This window comes from Lonchura striata, chromosome 9, assembly GCF_046129695.1.
Source record: "Lonchura striata isolate bLonStr1 chromosome 9, bLonStr1.mat, whole genome shotgun sequence".
In the NCBI taxonomy this organism is placed as follows: domain Eukaryota; kingdom Metazoa; phylum Chordata; class Aves; order Passeriformes; family Estrildidae; genus Lonchura; species Lonchura striata.
Window position 1 is genome coordinate 13,940,765 of NC_134611.1, and position 21,382 is coordinate 13,962,146.

The window sequence follows — 21,382 nt, forward strand, 5'->3', positions numbered from 1 at the left end:
GCTGTGCCGACTCTCCAGCCCAACAGAGAGGGGCTGTTGTGGGCCCAGCCCCGGCACAGGGTGTCACCGCCTGCCTTGGTTAGCAGGGATGCTCTCTCTTTGTGCCTGCTGGTTTCTGCTCTGCTGACCCGCTTTGCTCCATCAGCTGGCACCATCCATCACCTCTGGCAGCTGCGTCAATTCCAGGGCTCCGCAATGCCATTCCCCAGGGGAAAAAGCACATTTTTTTAAGGGAAAGGAGGAGTATTTTCTCTCCTGGCACGCTGCAAGGCTCCCTTCCTCTCCTCCTCAGAGATTTCTAATGCTCAATCCAGCCCAGGGACAGGGGCACAGCATGTGACTGCATTCTTCATTCTGCCCAGCCCCAGCCTTCCCACTGGAAAGCTGGGCCAGAAGGGCTGCAGTACCTCCAATGATCCTGGGGCTGATGTGCACTGGCCCTGTTAGAAGCCAGGAGAAATCAATCTGGCAGTGGCCCAGCCCTTCATACAGTGCCTTATCAGGACTGGCTTCAACAGCAGCAGCTCAGGGAAAGTGTTTTTTCCTATGTCTCATGGCAGATGGTGGTGGTTATGAGCTGGAGTGCCAGGATAGATGCAAGGTGGGTCAGCTGCAGGATCTGGTATGAGAATGGAACATGGTGTATTCACACCTCTGTCCCTGAAAGCCCTTCTCCAGGAGATGGTGAGTTTAGAGCATATGCTGGCAGCAATGCCTATGACTGAGTACTCAACAAAGGCCAAAGTGCTGGAGAGTACCTATAGTGGTGGGAAAAAATAAGACAACCTTCATCTCTTCCTCTCTGCTTCCCTGGGCCAGGGTCAGCCTGGCAGTGCTGGATGTTGCTCTAACTCTCTCCAGCTTCAATTCACTGTCCTGAGGCCTAGATGTGGGACAAGACCCAACCATTTTATCAGGGTTCTCTGCCTCTGTCTCAGCAGCAGAAACATATGCCTCTTCAATCAATACTCAGCTCCTAATAGTCCTGACAATTCACAAGAAAACAGGGGCATTAAATGTTAATTATATCTATTTGGATTCAAAAAAATTTATTACTGGAGTTAATTACAGCAGGAGTCATAAAAAGTTGCAGAGCAAGAGGTGCTGCTGTTCTGTGGGGTGAGCGGGACTGAACAGCCCCGGACACCCCAAACTGTTGCTGGGCAAGGATGGAGGGATGTCCCTTGCCATGCCCACCAGATGGCTGGACACTGCTCCTCGGAAAGGGACTGCCACGGGAAGGGGCTGTTTGGGATCTCTGCTGGGAGGGGTGTGCAGAGCCAGCGGCGGAGTCTCAGGGCGCACGGCAGGTACTTGCTTGGCTGTTGTGCTGGTGGGACCTGGCCTGCCCCAGCCTGTGGGCTTCTAATTTACTGCTTTCCTTTTACCGTAAAACTGAAAGGGGAAGGTGCACCCTTTAATCACTGCCTTCGGGGCCCCGCCTGAAACCACACAGAGACCAAGCGAAGGCTAGGAGTTAATGCTCCTTCCGACACCTTTTTATGATTCACGGGCCTGACCTTGAGCCATAAACCGCTCAACCTCCCCGCCACACTGCCAGTATTTACGGCCTGCAGGGGCCATTGCACGCAGCCACCGCTGCAGACCCAGGGCCGCGCACGCTGGCACGGGTACCCAGCTGGGGATGCAACAGGGATGCAGCTGGAGAGGCGCAGGCTGGGATGGATACGTGTCTGGGGAGGGCCATGTGGATGGGCAGCCACGGTGGATCCTAACATGGCACTGGAGATGCACCTGGTGCACTCATCAATCCGTGCTTATGCACACCTGTGTGTGCACAGGTAAATGCACCAAGGTGCCCTCACTGGGCAGGCCCTGCAGACACACATCAGAGCACATTTCACGTAGGGAGCTGAGCACCCACATACCCACTGCCTAGGCACTGGACACTGGATCATGGTGGGAGCTTTCTGCTTGTTGCAGCAAGGCAGGAGGACAAGCAGTGTGGGCATGGCACCACAGGAAAAGGCTGGGATGAGCTGGCACACCACAACCCCAACAGTGTGTCCCCCCGTCCCCTGCAGGAGGAACATCAAAAGCCCTCAGTGCTACTCCAGAGGTAGGTCCTGGCATCAAGATTTGTCCCACTGCATCCCACCAGCCCCAGGTCTTGCTCCAGAGGTGAGACCTACAAAAGCCTACACTGGTCCAAACTGGAGCAGAGTGAGGTCTACTGGTTAAAGCAAAGGGTGCCCCTCTGAGTGTGTTCAGGTCAGCATGCTCCTTGCTCTATGCCTCAGTTTCCCCATCATTGCAGCAGGAAAAGTAATTCTGACCTATCATGTTTGCATGGAGTTGGGAGGCCGAGCTTGTTAATGTTTGCAAAGTGGGTTTGGCTCCTGTGATAGAGCAAGCCAGAAATGTGAAGGTCATTATTATTAGTGGGATTAAAGCAGTTGAACCCAGAGCAAGGGGTACAGGGGAACACAGAACTTGTGTCGAAGCAGTAACAAGTCGCACACATGCATAACCTCAAAACAGTGCTGAATGCTACAATTATGGCTCATTTTAGAAACATTGTGCAGAACCAGAGAGCTGCCAGAGAACCTTCTAATACTTCTGAAAATAAAAAAAAAAAAGACTTCCATGAATGCAAACAGGACTGAGATAGGCTGCTCCTGGAGACACCCAGAGCCTGACAGTGCTCACTCAGTATATGCCCAATGAGGCCACGGACCCATAAGCATCACTTGCCAACACAGCTCATCTAGTCCTCACTAGGATCAGAACCTTCTCCTATGCCCCCACTGGGGCATCATGGCACTGGACAACTTATCCAATAAAAGTCTCCTTTTTTTTCTTTATTAAGTTTACAGGTTGTTTAATTTTTTTGCTTTCCTCCTCATAAAACAAAAGAGGGAAAAAACACCCTTATCTTGGAAAGCAGAGTTCAGGAAAAAGCTACTGGTCTTTTGGACTTGGTGAGTCCCCATTGGTAGCCTTGCTTGTCACAGAGAATTTATCAGCCAAACACAGTGCTGGTATAATGTGCTATATAATTTGTGCATAAACAAACTTCAGCATGATAAATGCCTTGCTTTGAAGCCATAAAGTTATTAGCTGGTGGCTGTTAGCTACTGCTTAGCACGGGACATGCTCCTTCCGTTAACCCCTGGATGCCCCGCCTGCTCTCAGAACCCCAGGGAGATCTCTGGGGGGCACCTCACACAGCAGGAAAACACAGAGGGCTCTGATGGGCAGGGATGCTTCTGCTGGCATCTGTGCACATTGTACTTGATGCAAAGGCTGAGGGAGAGAAATGCCTGCAAGGAATGGGGCTGTGAATGTTGGCAGCTCCTTACTGTCTTATTTGAGCACTTTTGGCAGCTCCTCTCCTTTCCTCTGCCCCTGAAGAGGCAAATGCAGAGGGGAGCAGGACTGGTGCAGTTAGGCAGGTACTCACAGCTCAGACCTTCTGGTGTGTACCCATTTCAGAAATGGGCTAAAATGGGGTGGGAGGAAGTCAGCACCCCTCAGTGCTCAGGTCACCCCCTTTAGGTGAACAGCTGCTGAGGACTCCAAAGCAAAAGCCCAAAATTTTTCTGGCAGCAGCCAGGCAGCACACTCCAGTGAGGTGATGAGAGTTCCCTCTGCTGCCTGCAGTGCATGGCTGCTTGCAGCTCCTGGTGAGCACAGCCTTGCTGGAGGCTGGGAGAGGCTGGAGAAGCAGAGCCATGTCCCAGGGCCAGCACTGCTGGAGATGGGTGACCAGCACCACAGAACCAGCAGAGCCACGGCTCCTGCCAGCACCACACCTGTGGAGCATCCTCCTGTGCACAGAGCCAGGATGTGACACCCATCAAGGACCTCTGGTCTCCCAGGCCACCTCCTGCTCTTGTCCCACTGGACCAAGACAGGGAGCTGGGCATGCTAAGGATGGCAGCAGGTCTCCAACACTGAGCCCAAGGCATGGACAGAGTTATGCAGCAGTGTGGCAACTTTTTGGCACAGCCTAGAGCCCTGGAGCTGCAGTGGGAGATGCTGGTGCCCAGGGCCTAATGCTATCCCTTTCCCAGTAAAACAACTCCTGCAAGGCAGCAGGAGGTATTTCAGCAGAGCCAGCTGAGGGGCAGCAGGACTCAGGGCTGCCTCGGAGCCTGTTCCTCATTTGAAGTCCAGTGTCGAAGAAACTTGTAATTAGAGTCCTGAGTATTAATTAATCTCCATGACCCTCCTCTCATTCTCCTTCCACCACTCCCACAGCTCAGGAGGTCAGCCTGGATTATTAACACAGGCAAGCAGAGGATGGCAAGCTCACTGGGTGGGTTGGCAGACCTTGGGCCACGTTCTTGTGTTCAGAGCAGCCAAAGGCACCATGTCCCTGTCTAACAGCATGACTTCCCTTTCCTGTCTCTTCTCTCTTGGCGGAGTTTGATAGGGGTCATCTCACTCGCTTGGGCACAGTCAGCACTTTGGGGATAGCATTCAATGAGCTGAAACATTCCAGAATGAGCAGAGCTGCTTCTGTGCTAACTCTGTCTGCACAGTCCTTCGTAGAGTGGCTGAGAGCCTTGGATGAGCCTTTCTGGAGACAACTTACCCTTGGAGACCTCCCAGCATGATGGAGACCAGAGCAGCAATCACGACCTAAAACATCACTGAAAGGTATTCAAGAATCCCATCTCTGCTCATCTAGGTCTTGCTTGGGTCTTTAAGAGCCTCATCATTGTAAAAGCATTGCTGGAGCATGGACAGGACATGGACACCCTTTGTACAACGTGGCCCTCCCATTCCAGGGCTGTCCATGCTGCTTGGGATATGGACACGGCTCCTGGGATGGCCAGACTCCCTGGAATGACGCTGGCACAACCCAAGGGCTGATACACTACAAAGAGCTGCCACAGAGCAAGGAAACAAGATATGAGATAAATCCAAACTTTGCTGACTCCCTCGTAACCACCAACTGCTTCCCCCATCTGATTTTTTCCTCTTTTCTGCTGCAGCAATAAAAAGGGGAAAATCAACATCCAAATGATCTTGTTTATGGCGACTAAATAAGCTGCATGTGCTTAATCCGTTAGAGTTTAATGAATTTACGACTTGCTCTGGAATTTGACAAGGGCTGTAAAAGAGTAATTAACATTTATCAGTGTGTTTTTTACACACACCCCACCCTCCTCCCGCCTCCCTTCCCTCCTCCTGCCGCCTGTCGCAAAGCAGCACCGGGTATCGGGGGGAATATAAAAGTGATCAATTAATTCTTAATAATCTCAGGGAAAGATTGTAGAGTCGCAGTATGAACTCAGGGAGTGTCAATAAACATGCCAAAGGTTGGTTCCCCTCTTCCTGGCGTTGCTGCAGAGGAATGTGGGCAGCCAGGGAGGGGACGGGGCTGCAGGGGCAGTGCTTCTGTGGACCAGCCCTGCACCCCTCTCCTTCTCTGTCACACTCGGCTGCCCTCCCGATCAGCTTTCTGTCGCTGACACAGGGGCCTCTGCGACAGGATGAAAGTGAGCGGGGGGCCGGTGACAAGCAGGGTCCCATCCAACACAGCAGTGGTGGGGATTTGGAAACACAAGCCCAGCTGCTGACTGTGCTAGTCAATAGCTCTGTCCTAACAGACCTGAACCTGTTGGGAGGGACCCCAAACTCCCCACCCTGGTCACGGGGCAGCTGAACATCTGCTTAGATGAAGAGTTGCCCCACTGTCACCTTTTGTCACTCAGAACAGGTGGCTGCTGATGTTTCAGCTGTACTCGTTCCTGCTGGCCCCTGAGACAAGCAAGGGGGGTCAGACCTTGCTTGTGCCCAGCCCTCCCAGGGGCTTAGCTGCTGTGGAGCAGGGAGGCAAGCAGGCATGCAATTTGGGGGCTGCAAGGGGACAAGCCCAGGCTTCCCCCACCAGTCCCAGAGTGGGTTGATCTCAGTATCCCAGGAGATTCCTGTGCTGGAAGCCCAGTGTGCTCTGCCTTGGGTCACCTCCTTTGGCAACCCTGGAAAGTAAAGCCAGAAAAAGCCATGGCCATAACTTTCTGGCAGGTTAAGATGGACATGTCCCCTGATTCTGTGACTGCAGCATCCTGCCCCCAGCAGCAGCCTTTGCATGCATGTGTGTGACTGGGCTGTGGGGAAGCTGCATGACTGGACATCCACTGGGGAGGAGAAGGGTCAGTGCTCCTGGGGGCCACCAGGCTCCATGGAGGAGACAGAGAAACATCTGGGTTTGGCTGTGGGGCAGAGGGTCCTGGAGACCCACAAACAAAAGCTCAAGATGATAAATCCTCAGAGGTTTGAGACTGCCTGGGGATCTGCTCTGGACAGAAACAAATTCTCCCTGTCGAACATGATAGCCCAGAAATGAGCAATGAGAGAGGGATGGAGAGGGCTGGATGCAGGCAGTCTGGGAAATCTCTGCCCAACCCCACACAGAGCACTGGTGGGGGTGGGAGGTGGAGGCAGCAATATCCTTCCAGCAGCATGAGCTCCCTGTGCCAGGTACACACCTGGCAGCTGGATGGGGTAAACTTGGGATTTCTTGTGAGGCAGGAGCTGTTCAAGCCAGCCTGAAGCAGCTGAGTGCAGGAGAAGCAGGGAAGAGAAAGGGAAAGTAACAGGATGACCTTGCCTTGATGTCACCTTGACTGGCTTGAATCCAGCTGGCTGGCCTGGGCTGTGGGGCTGGGCAGGGAGCAGAGCTGGTGGGGAGTGGGGCTGAGCCCTCATGCAGGGCAAGGGAGTAAAGGAGGGGGGCTAGAGCAGAGTAACTCTGCATGGCCAAATCATCAGAGAGAACCAGATCCCAGCAGCCTCTGAGTGGGTCTCCAACCGTGGGCAGGCCTGTAGTGCCAGGGGCTGCACAGAAGTGGCACAAATGCACCTGGGAGGGAGAAATGGAGGCAAGGGAGGGGTTTCAGGTCACCAGGACTAGTCCCAGAAGACCAATATCTGCTTTGTTCCCTAGGCAGCAGGTCTAGGTCTCCATTGTATGAGTGTTGTAGACAACATCCACAGCTAAGACTGCCAAAATCACTCAGGAAACACTCAGGAATCATTCAGGAAACACCTCCAGTTGCTCTTGCACTGCTGTCCAGGCTGCACTACAGACCCCCTGCATGACCTCTGGATCTCTCCTCTGCTGGAGGAGAGGATGCTGTGTGGGGCAATGAGGGGGCAGAGGGGCTCTGCACTCCCCCTGCCTGGGCTGGCTCAGATGTTCCCGTGTCAGCCTGTCTAAACAGCACCTCCTCCTGCAGAGACCTTGCGCTGGGGGTCGGCAGCTCAGCGTCTCTGGGATTTGTCATGGTGTTCCTGGAGTTACCAAACAGCAGCTTGGAACAGACATCCCAGAGGGTTGGGCCAACCAGACCCACCATCATCCAGCTGCTGGAAAAGCACCCCCTGGGGCTGAGGTGACTCGGGTGGCATTGGGCAAGTCCTCCCTGGCCACTGCCACACTGCCTCACACCAGGCACATGACTTCATCTCTGTGCAAGGCTGGAATCCCCCCACCTTACCCTGGTGTACAGGCAGTGAAACTTAAGAGAAAGAGCCAGGCTGTGATGGGTGATGCTTGGCCAACATTTGCTGCTTTGCAGAGGCACCTAATGAATCAGAGACAGCCTGGCCATGTCCCAGCCTTGTTCCACTCAAGTGCTGCTGACTGTTATAATAAAAAGCATTTATCCACCTGCATTCCCAGTTTCTCCTGCTTTCCATTTCACTTTTCTGTCTCTCAGGTGTGACAATTTTAATACCATCAATAATAAGGCAGATGGTAACCATAACAGAATGTGCAACCCCCTGTTGACTTTTTTCCATCTGAATAGTCACACTTCAGGTGACAAAAAGAGTTGGAAGGAGTTAACAAGAGACCCCCCACCCCAGGTCCTCTAAATGCCCTGTTCAGGGTTTTAAGCACATAAGCATCGGTGCTAAAGATGATTTTAAGCCATGATTATAAGAAATCTATTGATCCTTTTGACTCTATAATGACAGAGTAACCATTTTAATAAAACACCTATTAATCATGCATTAACCCTTCTTAGCTATTTATGCACTGAATACCAGATCAACAAGGGTGTTCAAATTTCTAGGAGGCTTTTTGGAGGGAGAGAGAGAGGAGATTTCTTTAGATAACAACAACAACAAGAAGAAAATAATGCAAACTTACAGAGGGGGAGTGTTAAAATCATACGATGAGTGGCAGTTGCAGACGCCTGGGGCCCTCTTTGGTTGTCGCTTCTATCTGGCAATCAATTGACAAGAAATTGAGATTATGAAACATTGTGCCTATGATCAAAGGAGGTGGGCATACTTCCCCCATCTGAGGCCAAATCTCCACTCCCCCACGGGAACTAACATCAGGGAACACCAATAATTTGGCCTTTGGCAGGTATGAATCAATGCTGACACCAATTTTAGTGTGAATGTGTCCACCAGTCCCTGGGTCCTTATGACAAACTTGGAGCAAGGTTGCAACACCCTAAGGGTGGATCCTACAGGAGCATCTAAGATGCCAACGATTTTTTGTGAGAAACTTCATCTGGAGCAACAGAGTAAAAAAATCAAGAAATTAGGAAAGCAAGCACTCCACCAGCTCAGGCCAGTTGGGAATGGGCATGGGTTTTTCACCCCCTCTCCTTGCCCTTCCTTGAAACACACAGCCTCAGTGTGGAATGGTTCAGCTTGCAGACCTGGACTGGCACAGCCCTGGGGCCTCTTGTGGAAGTGATGGAGAGGGGGCAGACAGGGCTTCCTTCGGCCCCAACCGTTGCAGCCTCAGAAACCACAAAGTCCCCGGGTGCATTAGGAACTGCCTGGAGGCCAGAGCTTCCTGCAGGTGCCCCACACTCATGAATCACACCTTGTCAGGGCCTGGGGTGCCCAACGGCTGGGTGACCGCTGAGATGCCCAGGGAGTCCTGCCCTGGGATGCACCTGCCTCCCCACCATGCCATCCCAGCTAGGCAAGGGTTAAGCAGGCATTAATCACACTGTTTGAGGGACATTTCAAAGCCTCTTCCAAATATTATAAAAAATGTCTTTAATCATCTAATAGCATGAACTCCTCTGATGATGGATGGAAAGAAGTCACCTCTCTCCTCCTGATCCTAACAGATGAGGCTGAAGAGCTGCTGCTCTGGGTGTGTGTGTGTGTGGGGGGGGAAGTTGGGGAGGGGGCTTGGGGAAGAGAAGGACATTTCTCAACCTCCCACCAGAGCAGTTATAAATATGAGGTCATACAGCAAGAGATGATAACACATTAAGGGCTCTTGAGATATTAGTCTGTCAGCCTCGTTAGACACAGCCTATTTGGGGCTGACTGTGTAATTAGAGGCTGGGGTACCCATAACTCATTGGTGTTTATATGGTAGGAAGGGCCTCCAGTCACCATCACCCTCAGCACTCTGAGAAGTCATCTTCATCAAGCATTAAATCCCACTCCCTGCTGCAAATACAATCCTTCTGCCACCAGTAAAAGCTGCTGCTGTTTCCCTCCTCCTGCCTCCCCACTAAGCCTGGAGCCCATTGCATGCTCAGTGCACCCACCCTCACGTCTCCCCTCCATTCTAGGGGGGGAACAGGGTTACAGCTTGGCCAGGGTGCCCCAGGGTGAAGTTAGTGAACAAGTGGAAAAGTCCTGGCTCACAGTTCCCTTCCCATGGAACAGCCCACGGGGAGCAGTCCATGCTCAGCTCTGCAAGGGACTGCATCCCCCAAGAACCTCTACACCACCTCCGCAGCAAATTTGACTTGCACCCTTCCACCCTCCAGGGAATAGCTCCAGGTTGGGCTGGAAACAGCTTGGACAAAAATGGTCCTGGGAAAGACTGAGCAGAAGTAAGTCCAAGGAAAGGCAAAACCATGCAGGAATGCCAGGAGAGCTTGTCACTCCTGCCCTGCTGTGAGCATCCCCATGCTTGGTGGGGAAGCTGGTGAGGAGCTGGGCTTTCCATGAGTTCTACAGTTTCTCTTCTCAGTTCTGTCTAGGTGGCAGTGAGCGCTGACACAGACACTTCCCAGCCAACCCAGCCAAGAATTTGGACAAGTGAAACAGGGAAGGGGAGAGTTTCCCTTATGAAACCAGGCAGAGTACAGGCTTCACAAGTGTCAGCTCAGACTTGACAGGGACCAGACAGGGAGCAGTGAGCAGGGGGAGGCAAGCAAAAGCCAAACCCAGTGTCATGCACCCCACAGAGCTTTCCCAGCAGCACATCCCTCTAAGTCCTCTTGGTGTGTGACAGGAGGAAAATTAAGGCACCAGGAAGTGCAGGACATCAAACTAGAAACAAGAGCCCTTGCTGCAGAAACTGCCTGACACTGCCAAGGTCCATGGCACAGCCACCCAATGCCTCATCCCCTCTCCCTGCTTGTCTACTGTACCCAGGGAGGGGGCAAGGGGTCTGCAGAGGAGGGGGCAACCCCATGGCTTCCCAGGATGAGGTAGGATAATGAATCCTTATGGGGGAAGTGACCTTTTCCAAATGCCACATGTCATTGGATTTTATATCACACCAGGACAATGTGCCATGGGTATTAAAATCGTTTTTCCAATAGAAGCATGTGTGTGCACGTGTGTGTCAGAGAAAGATGTGAGAAAAATAAAATTAAGATGTGAAAATTAGGCTGTGTCCAAACACAGCCTTTAGAAAAAGACTTGGATCCTCACAGAGCAGGACTGGAAGAAACGATTCATGCCTCTTGCTCCAGAGATCACAGATTATTTTGTCAAGGGAATATGACTTGTCCAAACCCTATGACAGAAAAAAAGATAAGGAACTTGAGTCCTGATCTCTATTTCTAAAGTTCTGCAAAGACTTTGAGCCCTACAGTGTCTCTCTGCTGTGTAGGGACACCTCCAGAGCTGCTCTACCCATGGAGGCATGTATAGATGCATGTGGAGCACAGATCACCTTGCACATGTGCTGCTGGACACCCACAAGTGTTAGTCTGGTGCATAAGGGGTACAGCCAAGTCCTGCATGATAGACAATGCCAACTTGCTCAGCCTCACCTGGGATGCAAAGCAGCCCCTATCCCTTTGTGCCAGCCCAAAGACATGAGCAGAGCGTCCATAGAGTTACCCATACACACAGGTATGGACACATTCTCCCCATATATGCCAGGATACACTCTGATGTGAAAACACAATGTGAAAAGGGAGGCATTGGAAGCCAAAATCACTTGAACTCCAGCCTGTTCCCTCAATCTGCAGGGCAATTGTCCGGCTGAAACAACAATTGTCCGGCTGGGACAAAAAAAAAAAAAAAAAAAAAAAAAAAAAAAAAAAAAAAAAGAAGAAGGGACAAGCTGTGTTTGTTTATTCAGCTTCTTTCTCCCTCTCTCCTCTCGACAATACCCTGACACCATGTCCTGCTGCACCAGGGCTGCAACCCCAAAGGGCTAAATTTATCCCAGCTGGAGCCCTGTTTACAAGCCTTGTCCTGTTTACAGCATGGGCCATCCTGCCCAGGGCCAGGCAGTGGCCATCTCTGGGATGGACAGCTCAAGCCTCACCTTCCTTGGCCTCTGATGTTCCTAGGCTGCCCATGTGGTCCCTGGAACGATGCCAAACCCCTGCACTCCCCATGTACTAGCACACATGGCAGCTCTGTGGCCCCCTGCCCGTCTGGGAAGCAACAAGGAGATGTGGGCTTGCATGGGCTGCTGCTTGTCCAGCATAGTTCTGTGCTAGTCCAGGTGGCTACAGCCTCTATCAGTGCTGGCTGGTGGCAAACCACCCCCAAGAAAACATTGTTTGCAAGCTCAGCAATGAGAGTGCAGCACATTCCATGTGAAGCCAGCTGGGAACAGCCATGCTCCACCATGAAAGCATTAGAGGAGCTGCATGGCTCATGCAGCCATGCATGCATGCTCTGCTCTCAACACCTTACATTGCAGTCACTTTTTTTCTTGCTGTCAGTCATCCATCCCCCTCTTCCTGATGGGCTCACATGGGCTGGGAGGGCAAGGCTGGCAGGAGCTTAGCTCCTCTTCTGGATGACAGAAGTGGGTGTCACTCCAGGAGTCTGAATGGCTGAGCCTGGACAGACATGATGGGTTGAAGGCTTTGAGAACAGACTAACCCTGGGGAGCTGGAGGAGGGGTACTTACTGCCAAACCCCCCCTGCACTCTTCCCACTCTAATTCCCATCTCTGCTGCATGCACTGTCCTTGCTCTGCTGCAGAGTGATGGGACCTCACCTGCCTGCCCTCCAGTATGGGGGTCTCCTGCCATCCCAGGCTGCCTCACCTGCAGGACTCCTTGTGGCAGGACTCAGTTGGCAACATCCAGGCTCTTATTTGCTGTTTAATGAGTTCCAGCTAATGAATCCCAACACATGAAAGGTTTTCATTAAACCTTGTCTTGCTGTCAGCATTGGCCACAAGTTTGGAGAGGCTGGGAGTCACAACAGTGGTTTCAGGGGTGACTGAAAACTCTCACTTAGGAGCCTGTGTGCCACCTTCTGCCCTGTCACCCTTTCCATGTCCATGCCTGGTGTCAGTGGATGCAGAGGGGATGTGAGAGCCCCGTGGATGTGAAATGAAGCAGCTGATCTTGTGCTACCACAGCCTCCTTTATCAGGGCAGTGAACAGAGGCTCACCTCATCCCCAGTGGCAGGGCCACTGCTCTGCAGTGATGGATCCCTCTTTGTACCTGCTAGAGGCTACAGACACTTAGGCTTAATGAATGAGCAACCTCCAGCACTCTGATGATGCAGCCTTTTCTCACGTAGACCTGGTGGAAAACACTTCCTGATGTTGCCCTGGGAAGCCTCCTGCTTGAAGCCAGGAGTTCTGGATCACATGTCATAATAAGGGGCCCAATATGTGCATATGGAGGGGAAAGGAGGATCTCACACAGAGACCCTGACGTGGGTTCAGCTCCCAAACTGGATGAGGGGCTCAAATCTCAGTGCTCAATGCTGCATCTGTGCAAGGAAAGGTCCTGGATCAGCTGAGTATGGAGCATGGCTGCAGTTGCTGCAGGCACAGAAGCAGAAGAGCGAGTTAACGAAACCTTCCTCTTGCTACATTTTCTGGAGACAGATTGTTCAGAGCAATGCCACGGTGGCACTGTCATGGTGTCCATCTTCCAAGTACCTCCTTATCTCTCACTGCTCACACCTACCTCACTTGCCTACAGCCCAGTTTTGGGTTTATTTGTAGCCTGGCTGGGGGGAAGCCTTTCTGCACTCTGTGTGCTGAATGGCATCACATGGTGAAGCAGAAGCTCCAGGAAGAGCAGAAGAGGGGTTGTACAACCCAGCCCATCTCCCTATCCAGAGTTTTGGAGATCACCTGTGCATGACTGTGGGTGGGGGTGAATTTGAGCATAAAGGCCTGTCTACATGAAGTGCTGCTCCTGAGAATCTCCCCATGCTGCTCATTTCCTATTCCTAAAATAATACTTTGTTTGCTCAAGTTCACCAGACTCCCTTTCACTCTGAAATACAAATGGAAGTTTTGGGCAATATTTCAAAAGTCAGAAAATCACCCCCACCCTTCGTTCAAGTTCACTTCCAAATACAGGCAAGGCATTAAGGGAAGGGCTAATGGAGTGGCACATCTGCACACAAACACATACGTCTGTGCCCCTCACACGTGCAGCTCCTCATCTCCGGAAGAAGATCTTCTTGTCAGGAAGTCATGGCCCTGATTACTTTGTCTTCTACGTTTAAGAACATCCCTAACTGCTCCTTGGATAGCTCAATTAGTAAAGTGAATATATTATATAAAGTCTAAAAGATTAAACTATCATAGGCAGCCCATAATTTCATGAAGAAGTCAGGGGAGCATATCCCTCTTATTAACTCTATAACAAATGTGATGAAAATGTTCAAATAGAATGTTAATGCAATGTTACGTGTAATTTTCCCAGGCGATTTTCTGCTGAAATATTTCTTTATTAATAGTAATTGAGGGTATAAATTATGAATGAGGCGATTTTCTCCTTTCACTGGGAAAGACGTACTAATGGCAATAATTCTTTATAATAATTTTTTGGGGGGGAGAACGGGGAGGGAGCTAGGGTGAGGGGTTTAAAGAAAAAAAATCTTTAAAGGGATTGCAAAATATATAGACTAGCAGTACATGTTTTATGGCAGGGCACTGTATTTTATATCCGTGTGCTGGCCATCAGTCCTGTGTGGGTCTGTACTGCACGTGCACAAAGTTCGGGCCTTTGGCAAAGGCGACTTCCTCCTCTATTCTATGTGTGTAATGCCTGACATCAAGTACAGGGTGTATGAGAGCACCAGTGCTGTAAGTCTGCAAATTCAGGACTCCCTGTTTCACTGTTTAAGGGAAACGGTGGCAGGAAGCACATGATGAGCCACAGGGAATTGTGGTTACTAGGTGGGTACTCAGAGATGAGCAGGTTAGTGGTACAGGCTCTTGTGAATTTAATACAGACTCTGACAGTTTTCCATGTTCTCACTATAACCAAAAGCACTTCTTTGTGCTTTTGTTCAGGGATTTTTTGGGGTGTGTTTCACCGTCAATTCAGCCTGCTAATCCTGACCCCCAGGCAGTTCCATGTGTGGAGATGTGTGGCAGTGATGCTTAGTCCTATAGCGACTGAATCATGTGCAGCCTTGAAGCAGGGTGAGACTGGGGGAAATGCTGACTTCCAAATGCCACCCCCCTCCCCTCTGTGGGACAGAGCCTGGGGACACACGCAAGGCAAGCCCAGGACCATGCGCTCAAACACCACGGACAGGCAGCACCAAGCAGCACAGCTGCTTACAGGAAAACAAAAAGTCCTTTTGGTGATGCCAGAATGAAAGAGGCATTTAACAAGGATTTCAGAGCTTGCTCTCCTTCAGATTTGTATGGTTTTTTTCAACATATCAAACAATTCCAAAATTTTTCCACTCAATTAAAATAAATGCTGGTTTGAATGATGGCAATTCTTAGCCCCTTCCTCCTGCATGTATCTCTCTTTTCAAAGAAAGACAAAGGGTATAATCTCCCTTAAAGTTAAAGGATGGTATCCCTTAAATTTTCATTACACTTCAATTGGCTTTAAAAAACCTTCTGGAAGGTTTAAAACTTTCATAGCAAAGAATCCACTTTCCCCCACCATTTTATTTAAAATTTTTCCCATGAAGGAAACTTTTCAAACAAGTTCTAGTCTACAACAAGCACAGGAAGAAAAACTCCTCACTCCAGGGCTTTGCCATATGAACCAAAGAGCTTCAGCTAGCTAAAAAATGTCTCTGGTAAAGACTTCTACTGAGAGTGGCCAGCACATACTAGCACCCAGCAAGGGGTAGAGGTCCTGGACACCCATGCACAGGGGTACAGATGAGCCCCACACAAGTGCAGATGTGTTGAGGAGAGGGTGACTTTGCTCCACCCCAGGGCAGCTCTTATACAGTGGGGGATTCCCCCTGCTCAGGTGTCTCCCTGAGCTCTCCACTGGGCTGGAAGAAGAGGTAGAGGTCCTTCTGCAGCCAGCTGACTGTGCTGCCCTATCTGTCCCCTTCTCTGGAGCCACAGACCCTCAGGCCCTGACCGTGGCTTACTCCACACCAGCAGACTGTGTGAGAGGCTGCAGAACAGCGGACAAAATCAGTGTGATCCGTCACCAGCCCTCCTCAAAATTAGGTTAATAATTTATGATGTTAAATGGGACAGTTAATAGCTGGGCCAGATGATTCCTCAGCTAATCTAGAGCATGGGCTGAGCTGCAACGAGTCCTCTGAGAGTTCATTACACTCCCCAACCCTCAGTGCTAGTGCTTTTGGCTCTACTGATACCTACAGGAGGCTGTGGCTGGTGCCGCTGGCAGCACGCCTAAGACTTGCCCCTCATCAATTAAGAGAAATAAGGAAATCGACAGGAAAATTAATTTCCAAAGAGACAATGCTTCTCAAACCTGCACTGCCCTCAGAAAGCCGGGGGGTTATCTGGGAATCCGTGCCTGCCTGGGAGGAGGTTGCATTTGCTGTCTCACTGAACGAGGTCAGGCTGCTTTCCTGAGGGCTGGGAGAGCAGGGAGGGGTGTAAGCAGCTGAACAAAAGGTGCTTTTGCTTCTGGATCAGTCCCAAGCAGGCTCCTTTTGAGGGAGGGTGCTCAGCGATGTTTGTGAGGAGACGCACAAGACACACCTGCTGCTTAAAGCCCCCCAGTGCATTGTGGCTCACCGGCAGCAAGGATTTACTCCCTGACAACGCACATTCCCTACAAAACCTCAAAGATTAAGGGTCGGGATGAGAAAGTTCAGCAGATCTTTTCCATCAAGGAAACAAAGCAGGCTTGGGACAATCATGGTGAGACAGTCAGAGTGCTCTCCAGGACCAGCCCTCACCCAGAGAACAGCCATGGGTGGATCTTCAGCTGCCTGCCTATCTCTCTGACCTCCCTCTCACTGGAGATCAGATCAAGCCCAGCCACAGAAAAGAGGCATTGGATAAAATAGCTTCTTTTCACCAAGACCCCTACCTCTTGTCTGTGCCCTAAGCCATTCCATGTCGCCCACGCTTTTTGCTTCCTCCTTGGTTCCAGCAACCTTCCTAGAGCACAGGACAAGCTTGACAGCCACAGGCAAAAAATGCAAGGAATTACCAAGAGTACATCTTGTCAGTTTGATGGAGGCTTTCCATCATTATCCAATGTAGACAGATCAGTGAGGTACAATGACAACAAAGACCCTCTGGTACTGACAACATTTGAATCCTACTTTGCCCATCCTTCTTTGCTTCTTCCTTCTCAAAAGCCAGATTCAGCAAGACAGAAATGCTTCAGAAAGCTTGCTGTCTCTTGAAATCATGCTCAAGAGAAACAAAATGTAAGCAGGGACCCCACCTTCTTTGATCTAAGCTGTACATGGAGGCAGGAAAGCCTTTGCTCCAGCACCTCACTGGGGGTGCTTTACAACACCCCAGTGCCAGCCCCAGTGCCAGCCTTAAGCAAACCTGGAAGAGGGTGGCACAGGCCCTCTTCTCTCCAGAAGAGCTAGAGATCGGTACCCTTGAGTATGGCACTTCAGACAGGCTAAATCAATTTTACAAATAGCAAAACTGTCACTAAGTGTGAGTAACCACTCATCATCAGCAGCAATAGCAGGTGAAGGGACTAATTCCTCCAACAATCTAAGGTTCCCAGTACCAGCATGTCCATATCCTGCCCTTAAGTGGGAGCTTGAGACAGGCCCAATGAGCTAAAAAGTGACCGGCTGGGCTACAAGCGCAAGCTGCTGCAGCCAGATGTGCACTGATGACTCGTGCAGATGTTGGCCCTGCAGCACGTTTGGGCAGTAATTCCCCTTCTCCCTTCCACATTCCTGCTCTTCCAAATTCAAACCATGCGCACTGCGGGGGGATTACCTGCAATTAGAGCTTTCACACGTCGGGGCTGGTTTCACTCAGCTGGGGGAGAGCAGCGAGAAGTAAGGGCATCCACATGGTGGGATTCTGCAGCCATTCGCCCTGCCTGTACTAGAGGCAGCCAGGGCTGTCTTGCCCCTGCAGCTCCCTCCCCTCCTCCAAAACCCCCTCCCAGGTGGGAAAACCAAGAAGGCAAGGGCCAGCAGCAGAGTCAGTTTTCCTTCCAGCTTCTGCCCGAGTGAGTACAGGAGAAATGACAATTAGGGGGACAACAAATGAGGCTGCCAGACCCTGGGGGGGGACTTGTGCAGTAACTTGAGGCTGAAGCGGAAATAGCTCCAGTCAACCCACTTAGAAAATCATCATTACTGTAAAATTTATGGCTGACATGAGCTTGTCTGAGAGATATGACTATTTAAAGGCAGCCAAAGCCTCCATTTATAATAATGTGAGGAAAGAGGGGATAGAGAGAGATGGGGCAGGTTGAAGATCAAAGGGGCATCTGGGAAAGCAAAGGAGACTCTGCCTTGACAGCAGGGGCAAAGGGAGAGGGGCTTCAGTGCAGAAAGGGTTGATGTGGTGAGGCAAGACACTGTAGGAAGGGAGAAACCCTCTGCCATGGCTCTGCTGTCCCAGTCCCTGAGACCACAGCATTCTCTGTGGCCTCTGCCTGTCACTCCTGCCTTTGAGGCTGACAAAGTGCCACCACCTGGATGCAAACTGTCCTGGACCCCAGGCACACAGATGAGCTCAGTACCATCCAGGCAGTTCTGGACAGGGCCAACATCACCCACTCAGGGTGTGCTACAGGATTTGCCAGGAGTGTGCTAGGGCAGGGAGACAAAAAAAGCAGTGACAAGCTTGGAAGACAACAAGTAAATGCCTACAAGGCTTGGTTTCTTTTTTTCCTTCTATTTGTTAAGGACAGAAAATTAGTCCTGCTGGGGGACTCCCGACAGGCCATTGCTGTACCTAGGCCCTTAGCTGTCCTCATTAGGTGCACTTGCCTCAGGGCTTTATAAAGAGGATCATTAAGGCTTGTTTGGGGAGCACCTCATCTCAACAGCAAAACCAGAAAGAAGGCCCACTTGCCAGTTCCTTGGGCCAGGCCATCTGGTCAACCCTCACCTCCTGTCAAACAGAAATGCTTCAGATTTGCTGGTGGATGAACCCCAGGGATGCCCATCTTGAATGGAGACACACTGCATGTCCCACCCAGCATGTTCCTGTGCCATGCTTCCTGTGGATGTGCAAGGGAATATGGCCCCTAGCCATGAGCAAGTTGGAAATGTGCACGGAGGTATGGATGAGCTCTCCACTGAGGCACTCCCAGAAGGTTGATGGATGCAGAGCAGCAGACTGCAGGACAGCACTCCATGCCATCCAGAGCAGGGAGCAATCCCTGCAGGGACCTCCCTGCCCAGGGACTGCATGGAGCCAGTCACTGGCATTCCCGTCTGGGCTCTCCTCCCCAGTCGGGCTGCTCCCTGTCCTTCGGGGATGGCAATGGCTCCTCACCTGATTGAATTTCCAGGCCATCACTTGCTCTCCCTGCAGCTGCGAGGCACGATCGCCCTCCCGGCAACCCCACGCTCACCCCGCGGAAGGAGGGGCTAATTCAGTTAGCCCAGTGGCATTAGCTGCCGTGAAGAATAACCCGCCAACAAGGGCCTGCGAGCCTGACACAATATTAAAGACCCCACTGCCCTCACTTGGGGCAGATTAAGCTGGGCTCATTGCTTTAATGCTGCACTCCTCAGCCGGGCTCCCTCCAAGGCTCTGCACCTTAACTGTATTACCCCAGCACCGATGTGCTTGACCTGACGATATTGCTCCCACTGATAATTCACCTCCCAAGAAACTTTGCCTTTTTGACCTCCTGCTGGAGTAGGTTCTAACCCCATGGAGCAGGGCTACCCCTGCATCCCACCATCCACAAGCTTGCTTTCCCTCAGCATCATTTCCTGTCTCCCTGATCTACTAGGGTCCTTGAGGTACCTTCTTCTGCCAAGCTCAGGCAACTTGCCCCTGAAAACAGGTCACTGTGGTGATCCCAGGATCCCAGTCTTTATCAATGACTGCGCTGATGTGCACAGTGAACATGTGGCACATGCGTGGGTGTGCAGAGGATGGAGAATGTAAATTTATAGCACCAAGGATGTGCAGGACATCTCGGCTCACTAACCTCATCTGAGGTACCAAGGCTCTCTCACTAGCAATGTGAAGTGATGCATAGAGGGAGCACTGGGTCCTTCCTGCTCCCAGGGATACAGATGTCTCATCTGACCCAAGGAAGCAATCAGGAAAAACACCCAAATACCAGCCTAGAGGCAGCCTGGACTCCAAGTGAAACTCAACAGAGCACTGTGGGAGCAAGACATGGGGTCATCCTGCTGCTGCCAAGCACAGGCAGTGCCAACATCATCTTGGCTTGGCAGCAGCCACTGCCTCCTCTCACCCAAAAGCTGCCAGCAGCTGTCTTGTGCTCTTATCCATGCTTCACCCTGTGGCCTGCAAGCAACATGGGGAGAGTCCAGAAGATGCTGTCTGCTTGGGCTGCTTGCTCACACAGACTTGCTTTTCATAGGAAACAGCACCAGAGTAGAATCACTTTCCCACTTAGTCAAAACCAGAGGGCCACTTTATGCTATAAATCTCCAGAATGAAATTTTTGAACATGGAAAACTCACCTTTTCTGAGAAAAAAAATAGTCTGATTTAGCTACCTATTGACTTCTGCCCTCCTCACCAGAAAATCATAATAATCTACACTGGCCTTTTCCTCTAATTATTGACCACAATATCACTGATATAATTTTACTGTTATGTAAAAAATAGGTTGGATTGCTGGATGCTCTGTCTCACCTCCTTGGAAAGAAGCAGGTTAGCATCAGCAAATTGTAGCTCCAGCTCTCAACCCAGAACAAGACATCTGCTCCCTCCTCTGCTGTCTTGCCTTTGCACAGGTGGTTTTTATACTTGCCTTGCGCAGTTAGTGCTTCAGTAGTGTATATCAGGTATCTTTATATAACTAATGTATATGTATAGACATTACTATTTACACTAAAAAATAAAAATGACCAGGCAATGCTCACAACAGGCAAGACCTTCTTTTGGAAACATTTTACTTCCTTATTTTCTGATTTCATTACTCAAAGGTGTGTTTCCTTTTTTTTGAAGAAACAAAACTAGAAAAAGGAACAAACCTAAACTTCTACTCGTAACTCAGACCACAAGTCTCAGTGTTTTTCTTAATATTAAACTTTTGGTGAAGCTATGTTTGAACTGGTGCTGCTGGCACAAGAAGTAGAGCACCCACTTGAAAAGAGTGTCGCAGAGAAGTTGTGGAGCCACATGGTTTGATGGCTATCAGGACAGAAGGGGTCTGCTCTGAGGTTTGCCATCACTCAAAGGGTTCTGTGACTCTGGGGAAGGCACAGCATCTCTCCCTGTTCTGGATCCCCTCTGCCCTCCTCTGGGTGCATGGAGATTTCAATAGGTGAAGAAATTTGCTGCTGCCTCCTACCTAGAGCAGAAGGAGCTTTCCAGCATGAAATACCAGCTGTGCCATCTCATATTCTGAATTTGCTGGCTGGATCACTGCTCAGAAACTCTGCTTGTCCCTGATGCTCTGCCCAGAGCCCGGCCAGTCCTGGGACCTGTCCTAACCTGATACAGCTGCCATCCTGAGCAACACCAGTGGCAGAAAGTTTTCAGGGACACAAGTTAAGTCAACAGAAATAGCAGAGCTGGTATGGTAACTACATAGGAAACACATAGGCTTATTCCCTCTACTGTTCTGGAAAGAATCCCTTCAGCTGCTCACAGATACATTGCTGAGCAGGGACTGAATCCAATCCTGCTTACGCAGGCTGTGACGTGGCTGAGGATGGGGCAGATCCACACTGCTGGAAGCAGGAGCAAACCCTGCCCTTGGTGTGCAGCCAAATGGATCGGAAACAAGGAAGGGTGTATGGCTTTTACAAGCCTTTATTTAAAAAGGTGGGCAGTGTCAGAGTAGAGACAGGCCTCATATTTAGGCTTGGGCAAAGAGACCAGAACCATTCATTCCACATTTTGCAGTTAGCT

General features: G+C 50.7%; 1 protein-coding gene across 3 annotated transcripts in view; it reads right to left on the minus strand.

The window, feature by feature from the left end:
• RNF220 (ring finger protein 220) overlaps positions 1 to 21,382 on the minus strand; it is a 212,789-nt gene that overhangs the window by 121,022 nt on the left and 70,385 nt on the right. The window contains exon 2 of one of the 3 annotated variants that reach the window (XM_031505551.2): positions 8,132 to 8,206. The exons of the other annotated variants lie outside the window; for them this stretch is intronic. Coding sequence (XP_031361411.2) covers positions 8,132 to 8,206 — 75 coding nt within the window. The remainder of the gene's footprint in view (positions 1 to 8,131; positions 8,207 to 21,382) is intronic. 3 annotated transcript variants of the gene reach the window in all.